This window comes from Chiloscyllium punctatum, chromosome 7 (assembly GCF_047496795.1).
Source record: "Chiloscyllium punctatum isolate Juve2018m chromosome 7, sChiPun1.3, whole genome shotgun sequence".
NCBI classification, from domain to species: Eukaryota; Metazoa; Chordata; class Chondrichthyes; order Orectolobiformes; family Hemiscylliidae; genus Chiloscyllium; species Chiloscyllium punctatum.
In genome coordinates, this window is record NC_092745.1 from 91,915,051 (window position 1) to 91,939,162 (window position 24,112).

The window sequence follows — 24,112 nt, forward strand, 5'->3', positions numbered from 1 at the left end:
TGCCTTGGTCTTGATCAACATTCAGAATCTGAATGTGCTTCAGCATTCCATACTTATCACTGATTCTGACTCCTATTCTTTGTCTGAACTGTAATGTTCAGAAAATTTTCCCTTTTTCAGTGCTGAACTGAATTTTCAATCTCCATATCATCTTCAACCAGGACATACTGCATCAGTTGTTATGTCTTAACTCCACTGAAACTTGCTCATCCAAATATCCACTGCTTCTGGCATACAAGAATGAGTCCTGAGCCTATTGATGTCCAATGCACAAAATTTTAAGTTTACCTTTTGTGGTTAAATCTCACATTGGCTGTAATTTTCCCAATCGATTATCCCCAGAAACCAGTCTCTATTATTGGTAACTACTGTTAACCACTTAGGCCCTAAATGTTAAAATTCCCTTGCTAAACATGTTGCCTTTTTTTTTGTTTTTCATTCTTTTCCCCATGCAGCCTGCCACATCTGGGTGTTTCTTGACCATTTTCCACACTGACATAAATGTAAGTTGTTGTTTCCATCCAGCATAGCTTTGGTGAGATTTCATAATATTTTGCAATGCTGCAGAAACAGATTTTGTTCTTCTTCTCACTAGTTCTGTTCTGGTCATGGTAGATGATATCCATTTCTGTTCTTTTGTTGATGAAAGCCTTGGACCAAATATTGGCAGCTAGTTGAGCATGAATAGCATCTTGAAGTGCAGTTTAATAATTTCCTCATTCAATATCCACACTCATTACTTTTACAGCAGGAATTATTAGGTATGATCTGCTAACAATACAAATCACAGATTAAACCAGCTATTCTGCAGTATTGTATGCTGCTGATGCCACATAAGTATAGACAGTATCTTATGGGTTGGTGGATATTTCATTGATTGGAACCCTGCAGAAGAGCTCATCTTGTATTGTAATTGTATGATGTGGTATCATATCAGTATACAATTAAAGGTTTGCTGTGGTTTCCTCATCAGATTTAATAGACAACTTTAGATTTTAATACAATATGTGGGGAAAAAAACCTAATTTCACTAATATAGTAAGCTGTTGAGATCCATGCTAAAGTCATCTGTAGTGATCAATGATTTCACATGATCAAAGTCTTTTTTCCAAAGCCATAACTTGTACTATTGATTGTGTGCTAGTAGCAGTTTTTGGATCTTGAAAGATAATTGTAATACTAACTTAAATTTTTCAGAACTGCTAATTTGTTTTTATTGGCTTTACTCTAAACACAGTTTGAAACATTGCACTGCCGTCAAGCACTCTGCCTCAAATGAAGTCATTGGAGTCAAAATAGCTGTTTTGTTTTCAGAGAAATAAGAACAAATTAACAAGCAGCATGGAAAAATCAACCTAGCAAAAACCAGCAGGAGACCACCTATTTAGTCAGTCATGCAGAGGTACACTTGAAAGAATAGTATAGTACCAGGGTTGCTACCTTCTGATGTACTCGTCACTGGGACAATTAACAGCATTCATTTTTACTATAATTCAATGTTAAATGACAGTTGAAAACATTATTCTGGATGCAACTGGGACTACAAATTTTATTACATGGTGTGGAAATCATGTGAAAAATTCAGTAACCTTCATAACTTTTGTCAAAAAGTTTGTAAAAGTTCAGTACTTAAGCAATTCTGTGGTGGTTGTTTGAACACAGGATAAGATATACTACGCATCTCAGATGTGGGACTTGCCATTTCATTATTCTCCAATAAAATGTGGTAATCGTTTTTCTTTAAATGCTGCCATCCCCTCCAAACGGTCTTTTGTAGGAATAACCTGTATTTGCAGAAAGTACAATTACCTTACCAAAATATTTCAGATGCAACTTCTAAAGCATTCATTTAAAAGAAAGTAATTGTTCTAAAAAATATAGCAGAATCACCATACCTGAGCATAACACATTTCTTCAATTGCCATTCCTGATCCAAGATCTACCTGTGTGGGTTTAGAAATAATATTTGAAATGGGAAGGCTAATATTGTTTTAATTGGAAGTAGAAAATAAAATTGCAAGTTAATTTGTTGGTTCTTTACTTTTGAACAACTGACTTTATTTCAAAGACCTCCTCTTTTTATCCCCCTCTGCCCACGCATCAATGAATTTAATACTCGACGTGACGTCGAACACTTCTTCTGCCACCTCCAAGCCCACTTTTACAATCAGGACTCCTGCCCACCTTCCAAGGACCCCTTTGCCTACCTCCTGGACACTCCCTGCTGGCCTATTACCTGCCCTCAATCTCTTCATTTCCAACTGCTACTGAGACATTAACCACCTCAACCTGTTTACCCCCTTCCCCCACTCCAGCCTCACCCTCTCAACACACAGCCCTCCACTCCCTCTGCTCCAATCCCAACCCCACCATCAAACCAGCAGATAAAAGGGATGCAGTGGTAGTTTGGCGCACTGACCTCTACACTGCTGAAGCCAGATGCCAACTCTAAGACCCCTCCTCCTACTGCCCCCTCGACCATGACTCCACCCCCCCATCACCAAACCATCATCTCCTAGACCATACAGAACCTCAGCACATCTCCCAACCTCCTAGTCTGGGAACCCCGCACCACCCGATTCTACCTCCTTCCCAAGATCCGCAAGCCTGACCACTCTGGCCAACCCATTGTTTCAGCATGCTCCTGCCCCACCAAACTCATCTCTATCTACCTCGGCACTGCCCTAGTCCAGGAACTCCCCACGTACGTTTGAGACATCACCCACACCCTCCACCTCAAAGACTTCTGTTTCCCCGGCCCCCAACACCTCATCTTCACCATGGATATCCAATTCCTCTACACCTCCATCCGCCATGACCAGGGCCTCCAAGCCCTCCATTTCTTCCTCTCCCGACATCCCCAACAGTACCCTTCCACCGATACTCATTTGTTTGGCTGAACTAGTCCTCACCCTTAATTTCTCCTTCGAATCCTCCCATTTCCTCCAGACCAAAGGGGTAGCCATGGGCACCCATATGGGGCCCAGCTATGCCTGTCTTTGTTGGCTTCGTAGAACAGTCCATCTTCTGCAGTTACCCTGGCACCACTCCCCACCTCTTCCTCCGCTACATTGATGACTGCATTAGCGCCACCTAGTGCTCCCGTGAGGAGGTTGAACAATTCATCAATTTCACCAACACATTCCACCTCGACCTTAAATTTACCTGGACCATCTGACACCTCCCTCCTCTTCCTGGACCTCTCCATCTCCATTGATGACTGACTTGACACTGACATCTTTTTTACAAACCCACTGACGCCTATAGCTACGTGGATTACACCTCTTCCCACCCTACCTCCTACAAAAATGCCATCCCGTATTCCCAAATCCTCCACCTCCACTGTTTCTGCTCCCAGGAGGACCAGTTCCACCACAGAACACACCAGCTAGCCTCCTCCTTTTATAGACCGCAATTTCCCTTCCCATGTGGTTAAAGATGTCCTCTAACGCATCTCATCCACACCCCGCCCCTCTGCCCTCAAACCCCACCCCTCCAACCGTAACAAGGACAGACCCCCCGCCCCCCCCCCCCCCCCCCCGTGCTCACCTTCCACCCTACCAACCTTCGCTTAAAACACATCATCCAATCGCATTTCAGTCATCTCCAAACAGACCCACCACCAGGGATATATTTCCCTTCCCACCCCTTTACACTTTAGTCATAGAGATGTACAGCACGGAAACAGACTCTTTGGTCCAACCAGTCCATACCGACCAGATATCCCAACCCAATCTAGTCCCACCTGCCGGCACCTGGCCCATATCCCTCCAAACCCTTCCTATTCATATACACATCCAAATGCCTCAAGTGTTGCAATTGTACCAGCCTCCACCACATCCTCTGGCAGCTCATTCCAAACACTTGCTACCCTCTGCGTGAAAAAGTTGCCCTAGTTCTTTTTTATATCTTTCCCCTCTCACCCTAAACCTATGCCCTCTAGTTCTGGACTCCCCGACCCCAGGGAAAAGACTTTGTCTATTTATCCTATCCATGCCCCTCAATTTTGTAAACCTCTATAAGGTCACCCCTCAGCCTCTGCTCCAGGGAAAACAGCCCCAGCCAGTTCAGCCTCTCCCTGTAGCTCTGATCCTCCAACCCTAGCAACATCCTTGTAAATCTTTTCTGAACCCTTTCAAGTTTCACAACCTCTTTCCGATAGGAAGGAGACCAGAACTGCACGCAATATTCCAACAGTGGCCTAACCAATGTCCTGTACAGCTGCAACATGACCTCCCTTGCACTGACTTTACTGTCAGATTTTGACTCCATTCTGGCATGATAATTTCATCAAAAAAATATATTTGGCACTTTGGAGCTCATCTGTGTGGTACTGCAACCTATTTGAATTCTAATTTGTCCAATCTAAACTCCCTCAAATGATGGCTTCACTTTCTCATCTAATGGCTTTTTAAAAAATATTGTGTGTCAAGTGTTTTCTAAAATAGTACTTGAAGTTTGAATTGTGACCTTAGTAACTGCTCGAGTATGAATTATTGGTATTCTGTACCATTTGTGCAAACCATTGTTAATTCAAAAACAAATTTGAACCTCTACCGAGATAATGGTGTACAAATTAAAGACAAAAAACTAGCTATTTCAACTTTTAGCCAGCAAATAACTAAGTTGTACAGGTCATAGCTAGCTACACCAACAGTGCTGTTAGGAATAGATTTGAGGTTTTGACCCAGTGAGCGTGAAGGAGTAGGAATGTATTTCTAAGTCTATGGTGTGTGGCTTGGAGGGGAATCTGCAGGGGATGATGTGGTTTTCTAGGTGGTAAAGGCTGTGGAAGTAGGTGCTGCCTAAGGACTAAGGAGTCTTTGTGATTTATTGTGGCACATTTTATAGATAGCGAATACTGAGGATGGTGAATGGGAAGTCAAAAGTGGACTTCTCAAGTGGTGCAGGAGCTTCATTCATCCAGGCAAGTGGAGATGTTTCATTGCATTCCTGAGTTTCACTTTGTGCATGATGAACAGAATTTGAGAAGTCAGATGAGCTGTGCTACAGAATTCCCTCTTTTCTCCCCACTTGCACTTTTGCTGCAATACTTATGCATAGTCCAGCTCAATTTGTAATCATGTAGCCCTCCAAAGTATTGATTATTAGGGAATATAGCAACAATAATGCCATTGATGGTGTCTCTCTGGCTCATGTGTGGCATGAATGTTACTTGGAGAAAGTGAGGACTGCAGCTGCTAGAGACCAGAGTTGAGAAATGTGGTGCTGGAAAAAGACAGCAGGCCAAGCAGCATCCGAGGAGCAGGAGAATTGAGCATAAGCCCTTCTTCAGGAATGAGGCTGGTGTGTCCGCTGGGCACACCAGCCTCATTCCTGAAGGGCTCATGCCCGAAACGTCGATTCTCCTGCTCCTCGGATGCTGCCTGGCCTGCTGTGTTTTTCCAGCACCACATGAATATTACTTGTCCCATATTAGCACAAGCTGAAGGTTATACAGGTCATTCTGCACTCAGACTCACTGATTTTTGATTCTGAGCTCTTTAGTCACAAACATGGCAGTTTCCATTAAACTCCAAATAAGTGTATTGGTTAAAATGTTTTAAGAATATAAAAAGCATTATACAAAACAGATGTGATTCTTTTTGTATAATGCTTTTTATAGTCCAAAGTGACATACTAGGTGGTGATGATCAAGTAACTGAAGATTTTTTCTTTCTTTAATGCCTGTTGACTCTTCATGACTTTAAGGCTGGTGTTTAAAAATCAAGTTTCCCAACTGATTGGTTTCTGTCAACTGGGCTTGTTCTTTAATAGGCTTTATTTTTCTCATTTAATTTCATGCCTTATGCTTAAAAACAGCACATCAGACATCTGCAATAGTTAGTCTGTCAGTAAACCATCCTGTGAATTAGTTTACACTCATAACTGGGGGAAAAAACAGCTTTGTTTAACTATTCCACCAAAAAAAAACTTTTTAAAAATGTTTTCTTTCCTTCAGTCTTTCAGTAGCTCAAAAGGTTATTTACGTTGTTTTGGATTAGAAGAAACAACTCCTCCTTTGATTTTATAGCTGGGCCAAATCTTGTATTTGGGCTGGTTTCTGCTCCTACTGCAAAGTTATTCATTCTTTTCAAATTAGCCCTCAGCTTAAAGTCAAATGAGAGCGGCTAACTAATGAAACAAAGATCACATTCAGGACCCTGTTTCTCATGCCTTTGCACCGCACTGAACCAGCAAAGGGCTTGTACGTGTTTTCAAGTGTAGAATCTTAAAAAAAACGGAGGAAAAAAAAAATCAGTAACTGTGAGGGCAGGTGGTAATTCAATGAAGAAGTTTTCTTTGGAGGCCTGATGGATTTTAAACTACTGGGGTTTACTTAAACTGCTCATCAGCTGTTCACTTTGCCTGAAATGGGTAAAGTGTCAGACAGCTGTTGGGGTGTTGCATCACATTGATTGATTAATTCTTATTGATCAAATTCACAATATTACATAATACACGTAGCACATTACCTCAATGCCTTTGTTCATTGCCTGCTTTGCCATCCTGAGAGCTACTGGACCCTTTAAACAAAGAAAAATTTACTGTGTGTGCAAGGCATAATATTCAAATTTATAAACAGAAAAAAAAGTTGTATTCTAATTATTTATTAGCAAGACCATTTCCCCCGCCCCGCCCCTGTTACTGATTATACACTTCAATAATGTCTTTGAATCATGCACTGTTTAGTCAAGTTTCCCATGTGTATTTTATTTACAAACCTGTGGAAGTATAGCTTTGGCCAGATCCAGTGCTTTTTGATAAGCTGCATCCCCCATATCATTTTGACATATGGCACTATTCACTAGGCCCATTGACATTGCTTGTTCGCCATCTATCTGTCGACCAGTGAAAATAAGTTCCTTTGCCAGGCTGATTCCTATAACTCGAGGCAGCCGTTGACTACCACCTTGAAAATGGAAATAAAGTCTTGAGTAGCTATCACAGCTTAGATCAATAGTTTGGTTATACTAAACTTTCATTTGTTAATATTTACTCATGCAATATGCAACTAATTTCTAACTAACTACAAAATAAAATTTATGTCCAGCATGTATTTCCTACACCACAAACTGTCATACCTTTGTGTAGCATTCAAGGTATTACTTTTAAATACACTCTCTTACTTCTCAATTCCATCAACACTATTATGCTTCCAAAGTAAAACAAAAAGCTTAGCAGAAAAAGCTGCAAGTGTGGAGAGGGTAACATAATGTTGTCTGTGACCTTTCTTCAGACCACTGCTTCAGCCGACAGTTTCTATAAGCTGTAAGGTAGTTAGATATCTAAGAACCAGTCAATTCACTGCAGAAAGCTCAAGCTCCAACTGTCTGAACAGGACAAAACAGACTCAAAGGGGAAGAAAGGAACTGGAATTAGCCTAGATTTAAGTTTTATTGTCATTTGTACTCCACTATAGGAATACAGTGTAATCTTAAGTACAAAGGCAGAGACAAAAATAGAAATTGCTGGAAAAGCTCAGCAGGTCTGGCAGCATCAGAACTCTAAGGAAGGGTCACTTGACCCAAAATGTTAACTCCGTAGAGAAAAGATCAGATGCTGACAGACCTGTTGAGCTTTTGCAGCAATTTCTATATTTTTGTCTGATTTACAGCATTCGTGGTTCTTTTGGTTTTTTAGGTACAAAAATAGAAAAATAAATATGTTTAAAAATTTCATGAGTTGAAAAATAAAGGAGGCCAGAAAATAGGAAATATCAAGCTGATATCAATAAAGAATCACATATGGTAAGCAAATTGCTAAAATGAGAGCGCATTATAGAGTCATACAGCATGAAAACTGACCCACTGATTCAACTAGTTCCCAAACTACATTAATCCCACCTGTTTGCATTTGGCCTATATCCATCCTAACCTTTCATATCATGTCCTTATCTAAATATCTTAACTGTTGTATCTGTACCTGCATCCACCACAACCTGTGGTAGTTCATTCCACACTAATCACTGTTTAAAATGTTGCCTCATGTCTTTTTAAAATCTTTCTCCTCTCACCTTAAAAGTATGCCCCCTAGGTTCTAACAAATATCACACAAGAGGAGTGGAGCATGACTCACTTCACCTTTTCCTCTCAGCCAATTTTGTATCCATGTTGCTACTTTTCCTTTTATTCCATGAGTTATAATTTTTTCTCAAGTCTGTTGTGTGGGTTAATACCAAGGACCTTCTGTACGTTCATGTGCACAACATCAACAGCATTGCCTTAATCAACCATTTCTGTTGCCTCTTCCAAATGAAAAACTCCAAGTTAATTCAACAGGATTTCCTGTTAGAAATTCATGCTGCTGTTCCTAATCAGTACAGCTTTTTCCATGTAAGTATTAATTTGATCCTAAATAATAGCTTCTGAAAACAATCTCATCAGTTAAAGCTAAACTGACTGGTCTACAACTATTTTTCAACAGAACAATTCTCCGGTCTTCCGGCATAACTGTGATTATGGCCAATGCCTTTGCAAATTCCACTCATGCTTCTTTCAACATTCTTGGTTGCATCTCATCTGGTCTGGGTGCAAAGTCAACTTTAAGAATCAACTAACACTTCCTCCTTATCAAATTTAAACCCTTCTAGTCCCAAAATTTCTTCCTCTGTCACTATGACCTGACCTGGGTAGCATTTCCCTCTTTAGTAACAACCAATATAAAGTATTTACTTAATACCCCAGCCATGGCATTTGGCTCTAACCTGCCTTGCATCACTCTTACTACTTACATGCCAAGAAAGTCTTTAGGATTTCCTTTCATGCTGGCTGCCTGTCTTTTCTCAATTCCTCTTTGCTTCTCCAATATAATTTTTCACAAATTCATACAGTCATAGAGATATACAATATGGAAACAGATCCTTTGGTCCAACCCTTCCACGCTGACCAGATATCCCAATTCAATCTGGTCCCACCTGCCAGCACCTGGCCCATATCCCTCCAAACCTTTCCTATTCATATAGCCATCCAAATGCCTCTTAAATGTTGCAATTGTACTAGCCTCCACTACCTTTGGCAGATCATTCCATACCAGTACCACCCTCTTTGAAGAAGTTGCCCCTTAGGTCTCTTATCTCTCACCCTAAACCTATGCCCTTTAATTCTGGACTCCCCGACCCCAGGGTACAGACTTTGTCTATTTATCCTATCCATGCCCCTCAGGTTAGAGCCAATTGGGAGCCAGATGCCATGGCTGGGGTATTAAGTAAATACTTTATATTGGTTGATACTAAAGAGGGAAATGCTACCCAGGTCAGGTCATAGTGACAGAGGAAGAAATTTTGGGACTAGAAGGGTTTAAATTTGATAAGGAGGAAGTGTTAGTTGATTCTTAAAGACATTATTGATTTTGTAAACCTCTACAAGGTCACCCCTCAGCCTCCGACGCTCCAAGGAAAACAGTCCCAGCCTGTTCAGCCTCTCCCTATAGCTCAAATCCTCCAACCCTGGCAACATCCTTGTAAATCTTTTCTGAACCCTTTCAAGTTTCACAACATCTTTCCGATAGGAAGGGGACCAGAATTGCACACAATATTCCAACAGTGACCTAACCAATGTCCTGCACAGCCACAACATGACCTCCCAACTCCTGTACTCAATACTCTGACCAATAAAAGAAAGTATACCAAACACCTTCTTCACTATCTTATCTACCTGTGACTCCATTTTCAAGGAGCTATGAACCTGCACTCCAAGGTCTCTTTGTTCAGCAACACTCCCTAGGACCTTACCATTAAGTGTACAAGTCCTGCTAAAATTTGCTTTCCCAAAAAGCAGCAACTCTCATTTATCTGAATTAAACTCCATTTGCCACCTCTCAGCCAACTGGCCCATCTGGTCAAGATCCTACTGTAATCTGAGGTGTTCCTCTTCGCTGTCCACTACACCTCCAATTTTGGTGTCATTTGCAAACTTACCAACTGTACCTCTTATGCTCACATCTAAACCATTTATGTAAATGACAAAATGTAGTGGAAGCAGCACTCCTACCTTTCTCATTTGTGGAAACATACTTTAACAGTATTCAAACCACTTCCTCTTTGAAGGTAGCCCATTGCTAATTTACAGATTTTACTGCCAATCTTGTTTCAGTCTGGAGTTGATTAGTGTGGCGCCAGAAAAAGCACAGGCAGACAGCATCTTAGGATCAGTACCCTATCCAGCTCCTGCCTGAAATGTAGACTCTCCTGCTCCTTGGATGCTGCCTGACCCACTGTGCTTTTTCTAGCACCACACTTTGAGTCAATAAAGTCCAACACCTGCACTATCTCCTTGTTTCAGTCTATCCAACCCAACTCCATTCTTGCCCCTTGAAATCAGCTCTCAGCCAATTGATTTTTCTTACTAGTTATTTTCTACAGTCACACTAAACCTTATGATACAATTATCATTGTCTCCTACGTGTTTCCCTATTGTCACTTGAGCCACTTAACCAACCATATTTCCAAAAACCAGGTGCAATGGTGCTTCTTATTGGACTGGATGTACACTGCTGGAAATTCTTCTGAACATATTCTAGTAGCTCCCCTCTGTCCCTTGTAAAATGGAAAAATAATTTATGAGTAGGATCTCACGGGATTCCTGCTGTATCTGCCTGGTGGTCACCCATTCCATTTTGCCACCAGACTCCTAAACTGCAGAGTGCCTCCTCTCTGAACGTGCTACCCACTTGATACTCAGCCTCGCGGATGTGCAGTGACTGCAGTCGTTTCTGCATCTGGTGGCACTTTCTGCATAGGGTCAACGACTGTTTCAGTAGAGTCTATGACATCTTACACACCAGAGGCCATACATTTCATTCAACCAAAATCCCCTGCTATATCTTTACTTCCCTAGCATTGACTTTATTCTGCTTTGAATTACTTATATAGGCCCTAGCTTTCCCTTACTCCATAAGGCCATAAGATGCAGGAACAGAAACAGGCCATTCAAATCCGTTCTGTTATTCAATGAGATGATGCTATTTGATACTATTCAACTCCACCTTTTGCCTTTTCCCCTTACTGATTAAGAATCAGTCTATGTCAGCCATGAATATATTTAACAACCCAACTCTGACAGCCCTCTGTGGAATGAATTCACAAATGCACTACCTTTTGGGAGAAGAAATTCCTCCTCAGCTGTCTTAACAAGGTAACCTGTTACACTGAATTTATGGCCTCTGACCCAAGACACACACAATGAGAAACAATGTCTCTGCATCTATGCTGTTAAGCTTCCCAACAATCTTTTTTCCAATAAGGTTGTCCTCATTCTTCTCAATCCCAATGAAGCTCAACCTACCTTTCCAAGTATGGCTACTTCTTTAGAAATAAAATATTTTACTAATTTAGAGAAATTCAACCAGCCTCTAATAGCAGTTTTTTACCAAACAAACAACTTGCTGAGAAAGAAGAAAATAAGCCATTTGTCCCCATCCTGCACACTTTACATTTTGCAGCAGTCCTTACTTAACCTCTGTCCTTCTCCTATCCCAAATTTCCACTTTGAATCAAATTCCTAGATTGTACACACTTGGTCTTTTTCTCACTCAGGCAAAGTTCCTTTTCACACTGACCAGCTTTAACTTGCGAAAGTAATCAACACCTTATTGGAGCAAAGGTTTCCATGTGAAAGCAAAAAATGCTGGCGATCACAACAGCTCAGGCAGCATCCATGGACAGAAAGCAAGCCAATGTTTTGAGTTCAGATTATTGCTATAATGGGGTTGTTGGGGGGTGGGGGTGAGGAGATATCCTTGGGGGGTGAAGGATGTCGATTATTCCAATTAGGTAATCACATTCTGATCAGATTGCATTACAGATTTCAGCATCTGCAGTAATTGGCTCCTACATGGATTCCAGGATGGCTGATCATGGAGGCATCTATCAGACAGCTGTTTCTTTAATTAGGCTACTTAAAGATTGTTGGCTATAGGTCAGAATCGGACTTTTACTCTAAAATTTAATCATCTATATAAAAGACATACCCACGTCACCAATTCCATTCATCTCCCAAATGCTGTCAAATTAAAATAGATGATTGAAAATGATTTGCCATAAAGGCTAATCACTAAATAATACATCAATCTCTCTGCCTTTACAGCACCACTTTGTGTTGATCTGCAGCCACAAAGACCAACTCCTGTCATTGCAAAGGTGTTCTGCATTTGATGGTATAATTCTTTAGCAGAAAAAATTTCGAGACTTTGATTAGACTCCACAAAAACATTATCTCACCCTCACCAAACTGTTCAAATGGCAGAATATTGCTTTAGAATCCTAACAGCATTTTACTGTTAATTGGATGGTGGTAGGGTTTAGCAGTATTTGTGCTCCATTGCCGTAAGGATTTCTGATTACTTGTAGGTGAGAATTATAGTCATGAATCTAGAAGTGTGGTTGTCCCAAGTTTGGGCATCAGTGGTGATGGGGAAGGGAGGTGGGCACCGGTGGTTACACTTTGCACCCAAATGATGAAGCTCAAAGCACTGTAATTATTTGACTTAATATGGCACATACAAGTTCAGAATCAACCAAGATTGGTCTGCACTCAGAAATAAAATGTGAAACCATTACCTTATTGGTTGCAGGCAAGAGGTCTGCTTTGACAAAATGCAACCAATGGAGTGCATATCATCACCATTTTTATTACTCGAGATGATACAAAATACTCCCAATTTTCAAATACTGTCCACTTCATTATAAGTCTCATTTTATATAGTGAATAAAGTAACTCACCAGCACCTGGAAGAAGACCTCTGGTAACTTCAATAAGGCCCATTTTAGCAGATGATGCTAAAGTTAAAGAAACAAGTGGCAATAAACTGACTGCTCTTTAAAACATCCCCTAAATATTGAGATTTGTAAATTATTGAAAATTGCAAAAGGCAACTCAGAGTCATAGAGATGTACAGCATGGAAACAGACCCTTTGGTCCAACCCGTCCATGCCAACCAGATATCTCAACCCAATCTAGTCCCACCTGCCAGCACCCGGCCCATATCCCTTCAAACCCTTCCTATTCATATACCTATCCAAATGCCTTTTAAATGTTGCAATTGTACCAGCTTCCACCACATCCTCTGACAGCTCATTCCATAAACGTACCACTCACTGAAAACGTTGCCCCTTAGGTCTCTTTTATATTTTTCCCCTCTCACCCTAAACCTATGCCCTCTAGTTCTGGACTCCCTGACCCCAGAAAAAAAGACTTTGCCTGTTTACCCTATCTATGCCCCTTATAATTTTGTAAACCTCTATAAGGTCACCCCTCAGCCTCTCACACTCCAGGGAAAATGGCCCCAGCCTGTTCAGCCTCTTCCTATAACTCAAATCCTCCAACCCTGGCAACATTCTTGTAAATCTTTTCTGAACCCTTTCAAATTTCACAACATCTTTCCAATAGGAAGGAGACCAGAACTGCACGCAATATTCCAACAGTGGCTAACCAATGTCCTATACAACCGCAACAGGACCTCCCAACTCCTGTACTCAATACTCTGACCAATAGAGGAAAGCATACCAAATGGCTTCTTCACTGTCCTATCAACCTGCGACTCCACTTTCAAGGAGCTATGAACTTCCACTCCAAGGTCTCTTTGTTCAGCAACACTCCCTAGGACCTTACCATTAAGTCCTGTGAAGATTTGCTTTCCCAAAATGGAGCACATCATATTTATCTGAATTAAACTCCATCTGCCACTTCTTAGCCCATTGGCCAATCTGATCAAGATCCCATTGTAATCTGAGGTAACCCTCTTCGCTGTCCACTGCACCTCCAATTTTGGTGTCATCTGCAAACTTACTAACTGTACCTCTTATGCTCGCATCCAAATCATTTATGTAAATGACAAAAAGTAAAAGTATAGGACCAAACATCGATCCTTGTGGCACTCCACTGGTCGCAGGCCTCCAGTCTGAAAAACAACCCTCCACCATCACCCTCTGTCTTCTACCTTTGAGCCAGTTCTGTGTCCAAATGGCTAGTTCTCCCTGTATGCCATGAGATCTAACCTTGCTAATCAGTCTCCCGTGGGGAACCTTGTCAAACGCCTTACTGAAGTCCTTATAGATCACATCTACTGCTCTGCCCTCATCAATCTTCTTTGTTACTTCTTCAAAAAACTCAATCAAGTATGTGAGACATGATTTCCCATGCACAAAGCCATGTTGACTATCCTGAATCAGTCCTTGCCTTTGCAAATACATGTACATCCTGTCCCTCAGGATTCCCTCCAACAACTTGTCCACCACCGACGTCAGACTTACTAGTCTATAGTTCCCTGGCTTGTCCTTACTACCCTTCTTAAACAGTGGCACCACGTTAGCCAATCTCCAGTCTTCTGGCACCTAACCTCTGACTATCGATGATACAAATAACTCTGCAAGAGGCCCAGCAATCACTTCTCTAGCTTCCCACAGAGTTCTAGGGTACACCTGATCAGGTCCTGGGGATTTATCCACTTTTGTGTGTTTCAAGACATCCAGCACTTTCTCCTCTGTAATATGGACATTTTGCAAAAATGTCACCATTTATTTCCCCACAGTCTAAATCTTCCATACCCTTTGCCACAGTAAATACTGATGCAAAATACTCATTTAGTATCTCCCCCATTTTCTGCGGCTCCACACAAAGGCCGCCTTGCTGATCTTTGAGGGGCCCTATTCTCTCCCTAGTTACCCTTATGTCCTTAATGTATTTGTAAAAACTCTCTGGATTCTCCTTAATTCTATTTGCCAAAGCTATTTCATGTCCCCTTTTTGCCCTCCTGATTTCCCTCTTAAGTATACTCCTACTGCCTTTATACTCTTCCAAGGATTCACTCAATCTATCCTGTCTATACCTGACATGTGCTTCCTTCTTTTTCTTAACCAAACCCTCAATATCTTTAGTCATCCAGCATTCCCTATACCTACCAGCCTTTCACCCTGTCAGGAATATACTTTCTCTGGATTTTTGTTATCTCATTTCTGAAGGCCTCCCATTTTCCAACCGTCCCTTTACCTGCAAACATCTGCCTCTAATCAGCTTTCGAAACTTCTTGCCTAATTTCCGTCAAAATTGGCCTTTCTCCAATTTAGAATTTCAATTTTTAGATCTGGTCTATCCTTTTCCATCACTATTTTAAAACGAATAGAATTATGGTCGCTGGCCCCAAAGTGCTTCCCCACTAACACCTCAGTCACCTGCCCTGCCTTATTTCCCAAGAGTAGGTCAAGTTTTGCATCTTTTCTAGTAGGTACATCCACATACTGAATCAGAAAATTGTCTTGTACACACTTAAGAAATTCCTCTCCATCTAAACCTTTAACACGATGGCAGTCCCAGTCTATGTTTGGAAAGTTAAAATCCCCTACCATAACCACCGTATTTTACTTACAGATAGCTGAGATCTCTCCCACTACCCCTCCACCCCACCTTGCCTCCCTTTCTGTCCTGGAACATTAAGCTGCCAGTCCTGCCCATCCCTGAGCCATGTTTCTGTAATTGCTATGATATCCCAGTCCCATGTTCCTAACAATGCCCTGAGTTCATCTGCCTTCCCTGTTAGGCCCCTTGCATTGAAATAAATGAAGTTTAATTTATTAGTCCTATCTTGTCCCTGCCTGCCCTGACTGTTTGACTCACTTCTGTTCTCAACTGTACCAGTTTCAGATTGATCTCTTTCCTCACTATCTCCCTGGGTCCCACCCCCCCACCTTACTAGTCTAAATCCTCCCGAGCAGGTCTAGCAAATTTCCCTGCCAGTATATTAGTCCCCTTCCAATTTAGGTGCAATACGTCCTTCTTGTACAGATCACTTCTACCCCAAAAGAGATTCCAATGATCCAAAAATGTGAATCCTTCCCCCATACACCAGCTCCTCAGCCATGCATTCATCTGCTCTATCCTCCTATTCCTGCCCTCACTCGCTCGTACCACCTGGAGTAATCCAGATATTACTACTCTCGAGGACTTCCTTTTTAAATTTCTGCCTAACTCTCTAATCTCCCTTCAGAATCTCAACCTTTTCCCTTCCGGTGTCATTGGTTCCAATGTGGACAATGACCTCCTGCTGGCCCCTCTCCCCCGTGAGAACATTCTGCACTTTTTCTGAGACATCCTTGATCCTGGCACCAGGGAAACAACACACCATCCTGTTTTTTCCCTGCTGGCCGCAGAAACGTCTGTCTGTACCTCTGTACCTTGGACTACAGAATCCCCTAACACAATTGATCTAATGGAAGCTGACGTACCCCTCGTTGCATTAGAGCCAGTCTCAATACCAGAAATTTGGCTATTCGTGCTACGTTCCCCTGAGAATCCATCACCCCCTACATTTTCCAAAACAGCATACCTATTTGAAATGGGTATATCCACAAAAGACTCCTGCACTAGCTGCCTACCTCTCTTACCTTTCCTGGAGTTAACCCATCTTTGTGACTGTATCTGATACATTTCCCCCCCTCCCCCTTCCTCTAATTGCCATCCATCACATACTGTTGCTGTTGCAAATTCCTCATTGAATCGGTTGGAGAGACAGTTAGAAACATTCGATTGGATAAGATTCGCATCCAGCAGCATTTATGGCAGATATAATCCGCAGTAACCCTTAAACTCTCTTTAAACTCCCACATCTGACAAGTAGTACATATCACTCTATTAAAGGCCATTTTTACTCCTTCACAATCTACAGACCCAGAAAATAGCACCTAAGAAGATAGTTTCATAATTGCAATACTGGAATATTGAAATTTGAAACAAAGATCTACCATGCAGCATTTTTTCTTTAATCTTGTTAATACAACATCACTGAGAAAGAAAACAAGAGGAAGCAGAAAAAAAAAACAAGCTTATGCATGAAAATGAAGAATATATCGAATATAAATTCCATAAGCATTCTTAGGTCTGCAATTATTCATGGAGTACGTACTGTCCATTGCCTTTTCTTTGAGCGACTCTATTCACTTGGGCTGACAAGTGGCAGGTAATGTTTGACATACAAATATCATGGAGCCATAGAGATGTACAGCATGGAGACAGACCCTTCGGTCCAACTTGTCCATACTGACCAGATTCCCAACCCAATCTAGTCTCACCTGCCAGCACCTGGCCTGTTTCCCTCCAAACCATTCTGGGGAACGTGGCCTGAAATGCATCTACTTTAATGCAAGGAGTATAGTGTGTAAGGCAGATGAACTTAGGGCTTGGATTGGTGCCTGGGAGTATGACATTATTGCAACCACAGAGACTTGGTTGAAGGAAGGGCATGATGATTGGCAACTAAATGTTCCAGGATATAGACATTTCAGACAGGACAGGGAGTTGCATTGCTGGTCAGGGATGATATGGCTATGCTAAAGGAGGACACTATGGAGGTCTTGGGTAGTGATGCATTATGGGTGGAGCTGAGAAATAAGAAGGGTGTAGTTACATTGTTGGAGCTGTATTACAGGCCTCCCAACAGTGAGCGTGAGGTAGAAGAACAAATAGGTAAACAGATTATGGAAAGATATAGGGGTAATAGAGTAGTGGTGATGGGAGATTTTAATTTTCCCGACATTCACTGGGATACATTTAGCGTCAGAGGTCTGGATGGGGTAGAATTGTAAAAAGTGTCCAGAAGAGTTTTCTAGAACAGTATGTCAATAGTCCAACGAGGGAAGGGGCCATATTGGACCTGGTACCGGGGAATGAGCCAGAAGTTGCGGTCGGGGATTTCTTTGGGAACAGTGACTACAATTCTGTAAGTTTTAGAATACTCGTAGATAAAGATGAGAGTGATCCTAAGGGAAGAGTGCTAAACTGGGCCAAGGCCAATTATATCAAAATTAGGCAGCAGCTGGGAAATGTGGATTGGACACAGCTATTGGAAGGCAAGTCCACATTTGAAATGTGGGAGGCTTTCAAAGATGGTTAAAGATAGTGCAGGATTGGCATGTCCCGTTGAAGGCAAAGGATAGGAAGGGTAAGATTCGTGAACTGTGGATGACAGGAGAAATTGTACGACTAGCCAAGAGGAAAAGGGAAGTGTAAATAAGGTTTAGGCAGCTAAGAACAGAACGGGCCATGGAGGAATATCGGAAGAGTAGGACAAGTCTTAAACAAGGAATCAAGCGGGCTAAAAGGGGTCATGAAATAGCTTTAGCAAGCAGAATTAAGGAGAATCCCAAAGCATTTTATTCTTATATAAGAAGCAAGTGGGTAACTAGAGAAAGGATTGGTCCACTAAATGATAATGAAGGAAGGCTGTGTGCTGAACCTGAGAGAATGGGTGAGATTCTGAATGAATACTTTGCATCAGTGTTCACTGAGGAGAGGAACATGATGAATCTTGAGATTAGAGATAGAAGTTTGATTAGTTTGGATCACGTTGACATAAGTAGGAACGATGTGTTGGGTAGGCTAGAGTTATTAAGGTGGACAAATCCCCAGGACCAGATGGGATCTATCCCAGGTTGCTGAGGGAGGCAAGAGAGGAAATAGCTGGGGCCCTGACAGATATCTTTGTGGCATCCTTAAATACAGGTGAGGTGCCGGAGGACTGAAGGTTGCTCATGTTGTCACCCTGTACAAGAAGGGTAGTAGGGATATTCTGGGTAACTACAGACCAGTGAGCCTGATGTCGGTGGTGGGAAAGTTGCTGAAGAGGGTACTGAGGGATAGGATCTATTTATATTGAGAAAAGAATGGGCTTATCAGTGATAGGCAACATGGTTTTGTGTGGGGGAGATCGCACCTTACCAACTTTATAGAGTTCTTCGAGGAAGTGACCAAGTTGATAGATGAAGGAAGGGCCAAAGATGTTATATACATGGACTTTAGTAAGGCGTTTGATAAGGTTTCCCATGGTAGACTAATGGAGAAAGTGAAGTCACATGGTGTGCAGGGTGTTCTAGCTAGGTGGATAAAGAACTGGTTGAGAAACGGGAGACAGAGAGTAGTAATTGAAGGGAGTTTCTCGAAATGGAGAAAGATGACCAGTGTTGTTCCACAGGGGTCAGTGCTGGGGCCACTGTTATTTGTAATATACATAAATGATCTGGAAGAGGGCACTGTTGGTATGATCAGCAAGTTTGCAGATGACACGAAGATTGGTGGAGTAACAGAAAGCATAAGAGACTGTCAGAGAATACAGGAGGATATAGATAGACTGGAGACTTGGACAGAAAAGTGGCAGATGGATTTCAATCCAGACAAATGTGAGGTGATGCATTTAGGCAAGTCTAATTCTAGAGCGAATTATACAATGAATGGAAGAGCCTTGGGAAAAGTTGATGGGCAGAGAGATCTGGGAGTGCAGGTCCATTGTACCCTGAAGGTTGCTGCACAGGTGGATAGAGTGGTCAAGAAGGCATATAGTACGCTTGCCTTCACTGGACGGGGTATTGAGTATAAGAGCTGGCAGGTCATGTTAAATTTGTACAAGACATTGGTTCGGCCGCATTTAGAATACTGTGTATAGTTCTGGTCACCTCATTACCAAAAGGATGTGGATGCTTTGGAGAGGGTGCAGAGAAGGTTTACGAGGATGTTGCCTGGTATGGAAGGTGCTAGCTATGAAGAGAGGTTGAGTAGGTTAGGTTTGTTTTCATTAGAAAAAAGAAGATTGAGGGGGGACCTGATTGAGGTTTACAAAATTATGAAGGGTATAGACAGGGTGGACAGAGACAAGCTTTTTCCCAGGGTGAAGGATTCAATAATGAGAGGTCACGCTTTCAAGGTGAGAGGTGGAAAGTTTAAAGGGGATACATGCGGCAAGTACTTCATACAGAGGGTAGTGGGCTTCTGGAATGCGTTGCCAGCAGAGGTGGTAGAGGCAGTCACGGTAGATTCATTTAAGGTACGTCTGGACAGATGCATGAGTAGGTGGGGAGCAGAGGGATACAGATGCTTAGGAATTGACTGACAGGTTTAGACAGTACATTTGGATTGGCTCAGGCTCGGAGGGCCAAAGGGCCTGTTCCTGGGCTGTAAATTTTCTTTGTTCTTTGTACTTCTGTGTTGCTAGGTTATAATCCTGGAACTCGCTCCCCATTGGCATTGTGGGTCTGCCTATAAGTACATGGATCGCAGCAGTTCAAGGTGGCATCTCACCACTATCTTCTCAAGGGTAACAAGTTATAGGCAATAAATGTCCACATCTCAAAAAAAAACTTTTATGTATTCAATTTCCTCTATTTTTCTGTTCATTTAAATACTTTAACTCACACAATTTGTAGTTATTAAATAGCATTATTCAATTTTTCAGCCTCCTTTGTACATTTGACCAATTACTAAATTAATGTAAATGATGTAAATCAGAACCAAATTAATTCTTATATAGAGTCATGAGCATCTATTAGATATTCTCTGACCCTGTTGATTAACAATTGTTTCTTTCTTTTCAGCCTGTTCTTATCCAAGATTTAGCCAGAATTCCCAATGTTTTGAAGTTGAACAAAGTCTTTTGTGTGAGACAACTCAAATGTTTATAGCTAACACAAGAACCCAAATACTCACCTATCCATATTTTACTTGTGTATTCTCCGCATTTTAGAGTCATAGAGATATAGAGCGCAGAAACATACCCTTTGGTCCAACTTGTCCATGCTGACCAAATGTCCCAAATAAATATAGTTTCATTTGCCAGCATTTGACCCATCTATCTTTAAACCCTCCAGGAAGGGTTTACCCATCCAGATGCCTTTTAAACGCTGTAATTACACCAGCCTCCACCACTTCCTCTGGCAGCTCATTCCATACACACCACCCACCTATGTGAAAAAGTTGCCCCTTAGGTCCCTTTTAAATCTTTCTCCTCTCACCTTGGATTCCCCCATCCCTGGGAAAAGACCTTGTCTATTTACCTAATCCATGCCCCTTATGATTTTCTAAGGCCACCGCTCAGTCTCTGACACTCCAGGGAAAATAGCCCCAGCCTAGTCAGAGTTATACAGTAGAGAAACAGATCCTTTAGTTCAACTTGTCTGCGCTGACCAGATTTCCCAAACTGAGCTCGTCCCATTTGCCAGCATTTGGCCCAAATCTCTCTAAACCCTTCATTTTCTTGTACAGATGCCTTTTAAATGTTGCATCAGTCTCCACCATCTCCTATGCAGCTCGTTCCACACATGCAACACCCTCCGCGTGAAAATGTTGCCCCTCAGGTCCCTTTTGAATATTCCTCCTCTTCCCTTAAACCTATGCTTTCTAGTTTTCGACTCCCCTATCCTGAGAAAACAACCTTAGGCTGTTCACCCTTTCCTTGCCTCTCATGATTTTACAAACCTCTATAAAGTCACCCCTCAGCATCTGATGCTCCAGGAAAATAAAAGCCCCAGGCTATTCAGCCTCTCCTTATAACTCAAACCCTCCAATCCCAGCAACACAAGTGGATGTAGGAACTTTGACAAAGATGATTAATTTCAGCCTTTGCCTCCTTGTTATGAGGATGCTGGGGACAAAAAGAACAGCAATGCTTCTGTGAAATGTTAAATTAATTACTTTAAGTAAAACTCCACCCAGATTGATTAAAGTAGTAAAATAACAACTCAAGCTCAGCAAATCTCAAAGTTTGTAGAGCAGACTTTAAGTTAGCTCACAACCATCTTCTCAAGGGCAACAAATGCTATCCAGATAGCAGGCCCACGTCCCGCAAATGAATAAAAAAAAAGCAACTTATGAGATCTCAGTCTACAGTGGCTCAGTGGTTGGCACTGCTGCCTCACAGCAGCAGGGACCTGGGTTTAATTCCAGCCTTGGGCGACTGTGTGAAGTTCTCCCTGTAACTGTGTGGGTTTCCTCCAGGTGCTCTGGTCTTCTCCCACAATCCAAGATGTGCAGGTTGGGTGAATTGACTGTGCTGAAGAGCCCATCGTGTTCAGGAATGTATAGTTTTAGATGCATTAGTCAGAGGTAAATGTAGAGTAGTATGGGGAATGAGACTGGGTGGGTTACTCTTTGGTGATCGGTGTGGACTTGTTGGGCCAAATGGCCTGTTTCCACACTGTAGGGAGTCTATGATAAGCTAAACAGTCTATTAATGTGATCCAACCTGCAACACGAAGATCACATGCCAGTGCTAGCTCCAGACCACCACCAAGAGCATATCCATCTATTGCAGCAATGGTAGGCATTGGTAGACATGCTAAAAGAAAATGCATCATTAACACTTGAAAAACATTTAGAAATGATTTACACAACATTAAAAACAAATCAACAGCTAAGCCATGAAATGACAGTTTCTAGCAATCTAATTGGTTAAGAAGCTTCTATTAAGTTACAACTAATCACGTGACCAAACTGAACAATTCACTTTTAAAGGGTAAGCCCCTGGAGCCAAGCTGATAGAGGTTGGCTCTCTAGGTGCTAGATTGTGACAGCTCTGTTTACCTAATAATGGATAATGATTTACCTAACAAATGAGGCCAATGTTGGTTTATGCATTGCTTTAAAGGAATCTCATATGTTCAAACAGCTGAAAATGGAGGTGATGAAAAATGAGTGCTCATTTGGATTTTGGTGCAGGAGGGGAGGTGGTGCTGGTTTTTATTTTATCGCAGCCTCCAGCAGCTGGTTAATGTTCAAAGGCATTAATTAGATGAGCATCTTTGAACAGGAGGCCCATCTTTGAACAGGAGGCCATTAAGTATTAACCCCATTTCTCTGTGTTCAGACTCACTTGTCTGTCAGACCAGATAAGGATAGCAAATTTCCTCCTCTAAAGGGGAATAAACAGTGAATGGGTTGTTACATCATTTATAGTTTCATGGACACCATTACTAAGAATAGCTTTAAATTCCAGATTTAATTAATTCACTAAAGATCAAACCAAATGCCAAGGTGAGGTTTTAACCCACCTCTCCAGAGCTTCTGGATTAATAGGTTAGTGACATTACTACTACTGCACTATTTCCCAAAGTTAAGGATGCTATCAAATTAAGCAACCAAAAATGTAGCAAAGAGTATCAGTAAACCTGAAGATTGGCAGTGTTCTAGAAACCAGCAAACCACCAAATAAAAGGGAAACATTGAAGCAGATTGTAAAGACTTTTATCATTCATAAACACAAAGTAGGGAAACTAAACCCTAATCCCATAGATGCAAAAATTGGAAAATGATCACAGGGAATTAAGAAATTGCAGGTGTTAAATCAGCTTGCTCTTTTTGAGAAGATGAGAAATTGGCTAAAGTCTTATGCTCGAGATGCGACTCTCCTGTTCCTCGGATGCTGCCTGACTGGCTGTACCTTTCCAGCAGCACACCTTTTGACTCTGATCTCTAGCATCTGCAGTTGTCACTTTCTTCCAATTCCTACTCTGACTGCACAAGCAGAGCAGGCCTTGCTGGAAGCCAGAGGTGGGCAGGATTAATTTTAAGAGATTGACTAATTTGTTAAGGCATTGGCCTGAGAATAAACCAGTGAACGGCTGTCACCAAATCTCCATGGCAATGCCTCTACCAGAATCCACTTGCCAACCAATCAGGGCTGTTCTTTCATTCAGCATAAATGCTGGTGTCCCCTTAAAATGGTATTTTTTTGCAAGTTGTCCTGGTGAGAGCAAGACCAAAAGCTTTGACAAAATGAGTCTTTTTTTTGCAGCAATACCCAAAATTTCAATCTATCAAATCAGGGAGACTCATTCTGAAATTGAATTGCTTTTGTGCTACTTAATAACAGTGCATTTCACAAAGATCAGTTTGGTGAAACTCTATCCTGGTTTCACAGGTTGAGTCAAGATTAGAGTGGTGCTGGAAAAGCACAGCAGGCCAGGCAGCATCCGAGGAGCAGGAAACCGACGTTTCGGGTAAAAGCCCTTCGTCTGTAATCACTCTAATCTTGATTCTAATCTCCAGCATCTGCAGTACCCACTTCTGCCTTTCACATGTTGAGTTATTTTATACCAATACACCTGAACTAAAAGATTATTGACACGTGCTGCTTTATTTTAAGAAAATGCTTGAAACTACTCTTTCCAAAATAAAGATGGATCTTTATGTCTTCTACTTGCCTATGTTGCTCATCAAATTTCGCAGCCTATGAACAAAGTGGCCAACCTCTGCATTACTCATTTCAGCACGTTCCTTCAAGTCAGCACCTAGAAAACAAATTGGGGAAAAAAAAAGGAGAAATAATTTGAGAAACAACTTCTGTATAATAAAGATAT

General features: G+C 41.7%; 1 protein-coding gene across 3 annotated transcripts in view; it reads right to left on the minus strand.

The window, feature by feature from the left end:
* Positions 1-1,531: 1,531 nt before the first annotated feature.
* echdc2 (enoyl CoA hydratase domain containing 2) overlaps positions 1,532-24,112 on the minus strand; it is a 59,215-nt gene continuing 36,634 nt past the window's right edge. For 2 of the 3 annotated variants that reach the window (XM_072574327.1, XM_072574324.1), the window contains exons 4-10: positions 23,957-24,043; positions 22,000-22,092; positions 12,722-12,778; positions 6,726-6,913; positions 6,477-6,527; positions 1,896-1,943; positions 1,532-1,784 (exon numbers count right to left, since the gene is read on the minus strand). In XM_072574327.1, the coding sequence (XP_072430428.1) occupies positions 1,707-1,784; positions 1,896-1,943; positions 6,477-6,527; positions 6,726-6,913; positions 12,722-12,778; positions 22,000-22,092; positions 23,957-24,043 (602 nt within the window). In that variant the 3' untranslated portion in view covers positions 1,532-1,706. The remainder of the gene's footprint in view (positions 1,785-1,895; positions 1,944-6,476; positions 6,528-6,725; positions 6,914-12,721; positions 12,779-21,999; positions 22,093-23,956; positions 24,044-24,112) is intronic. The other variant, XM_072574325.1, reaches the window with a different exon arrangement.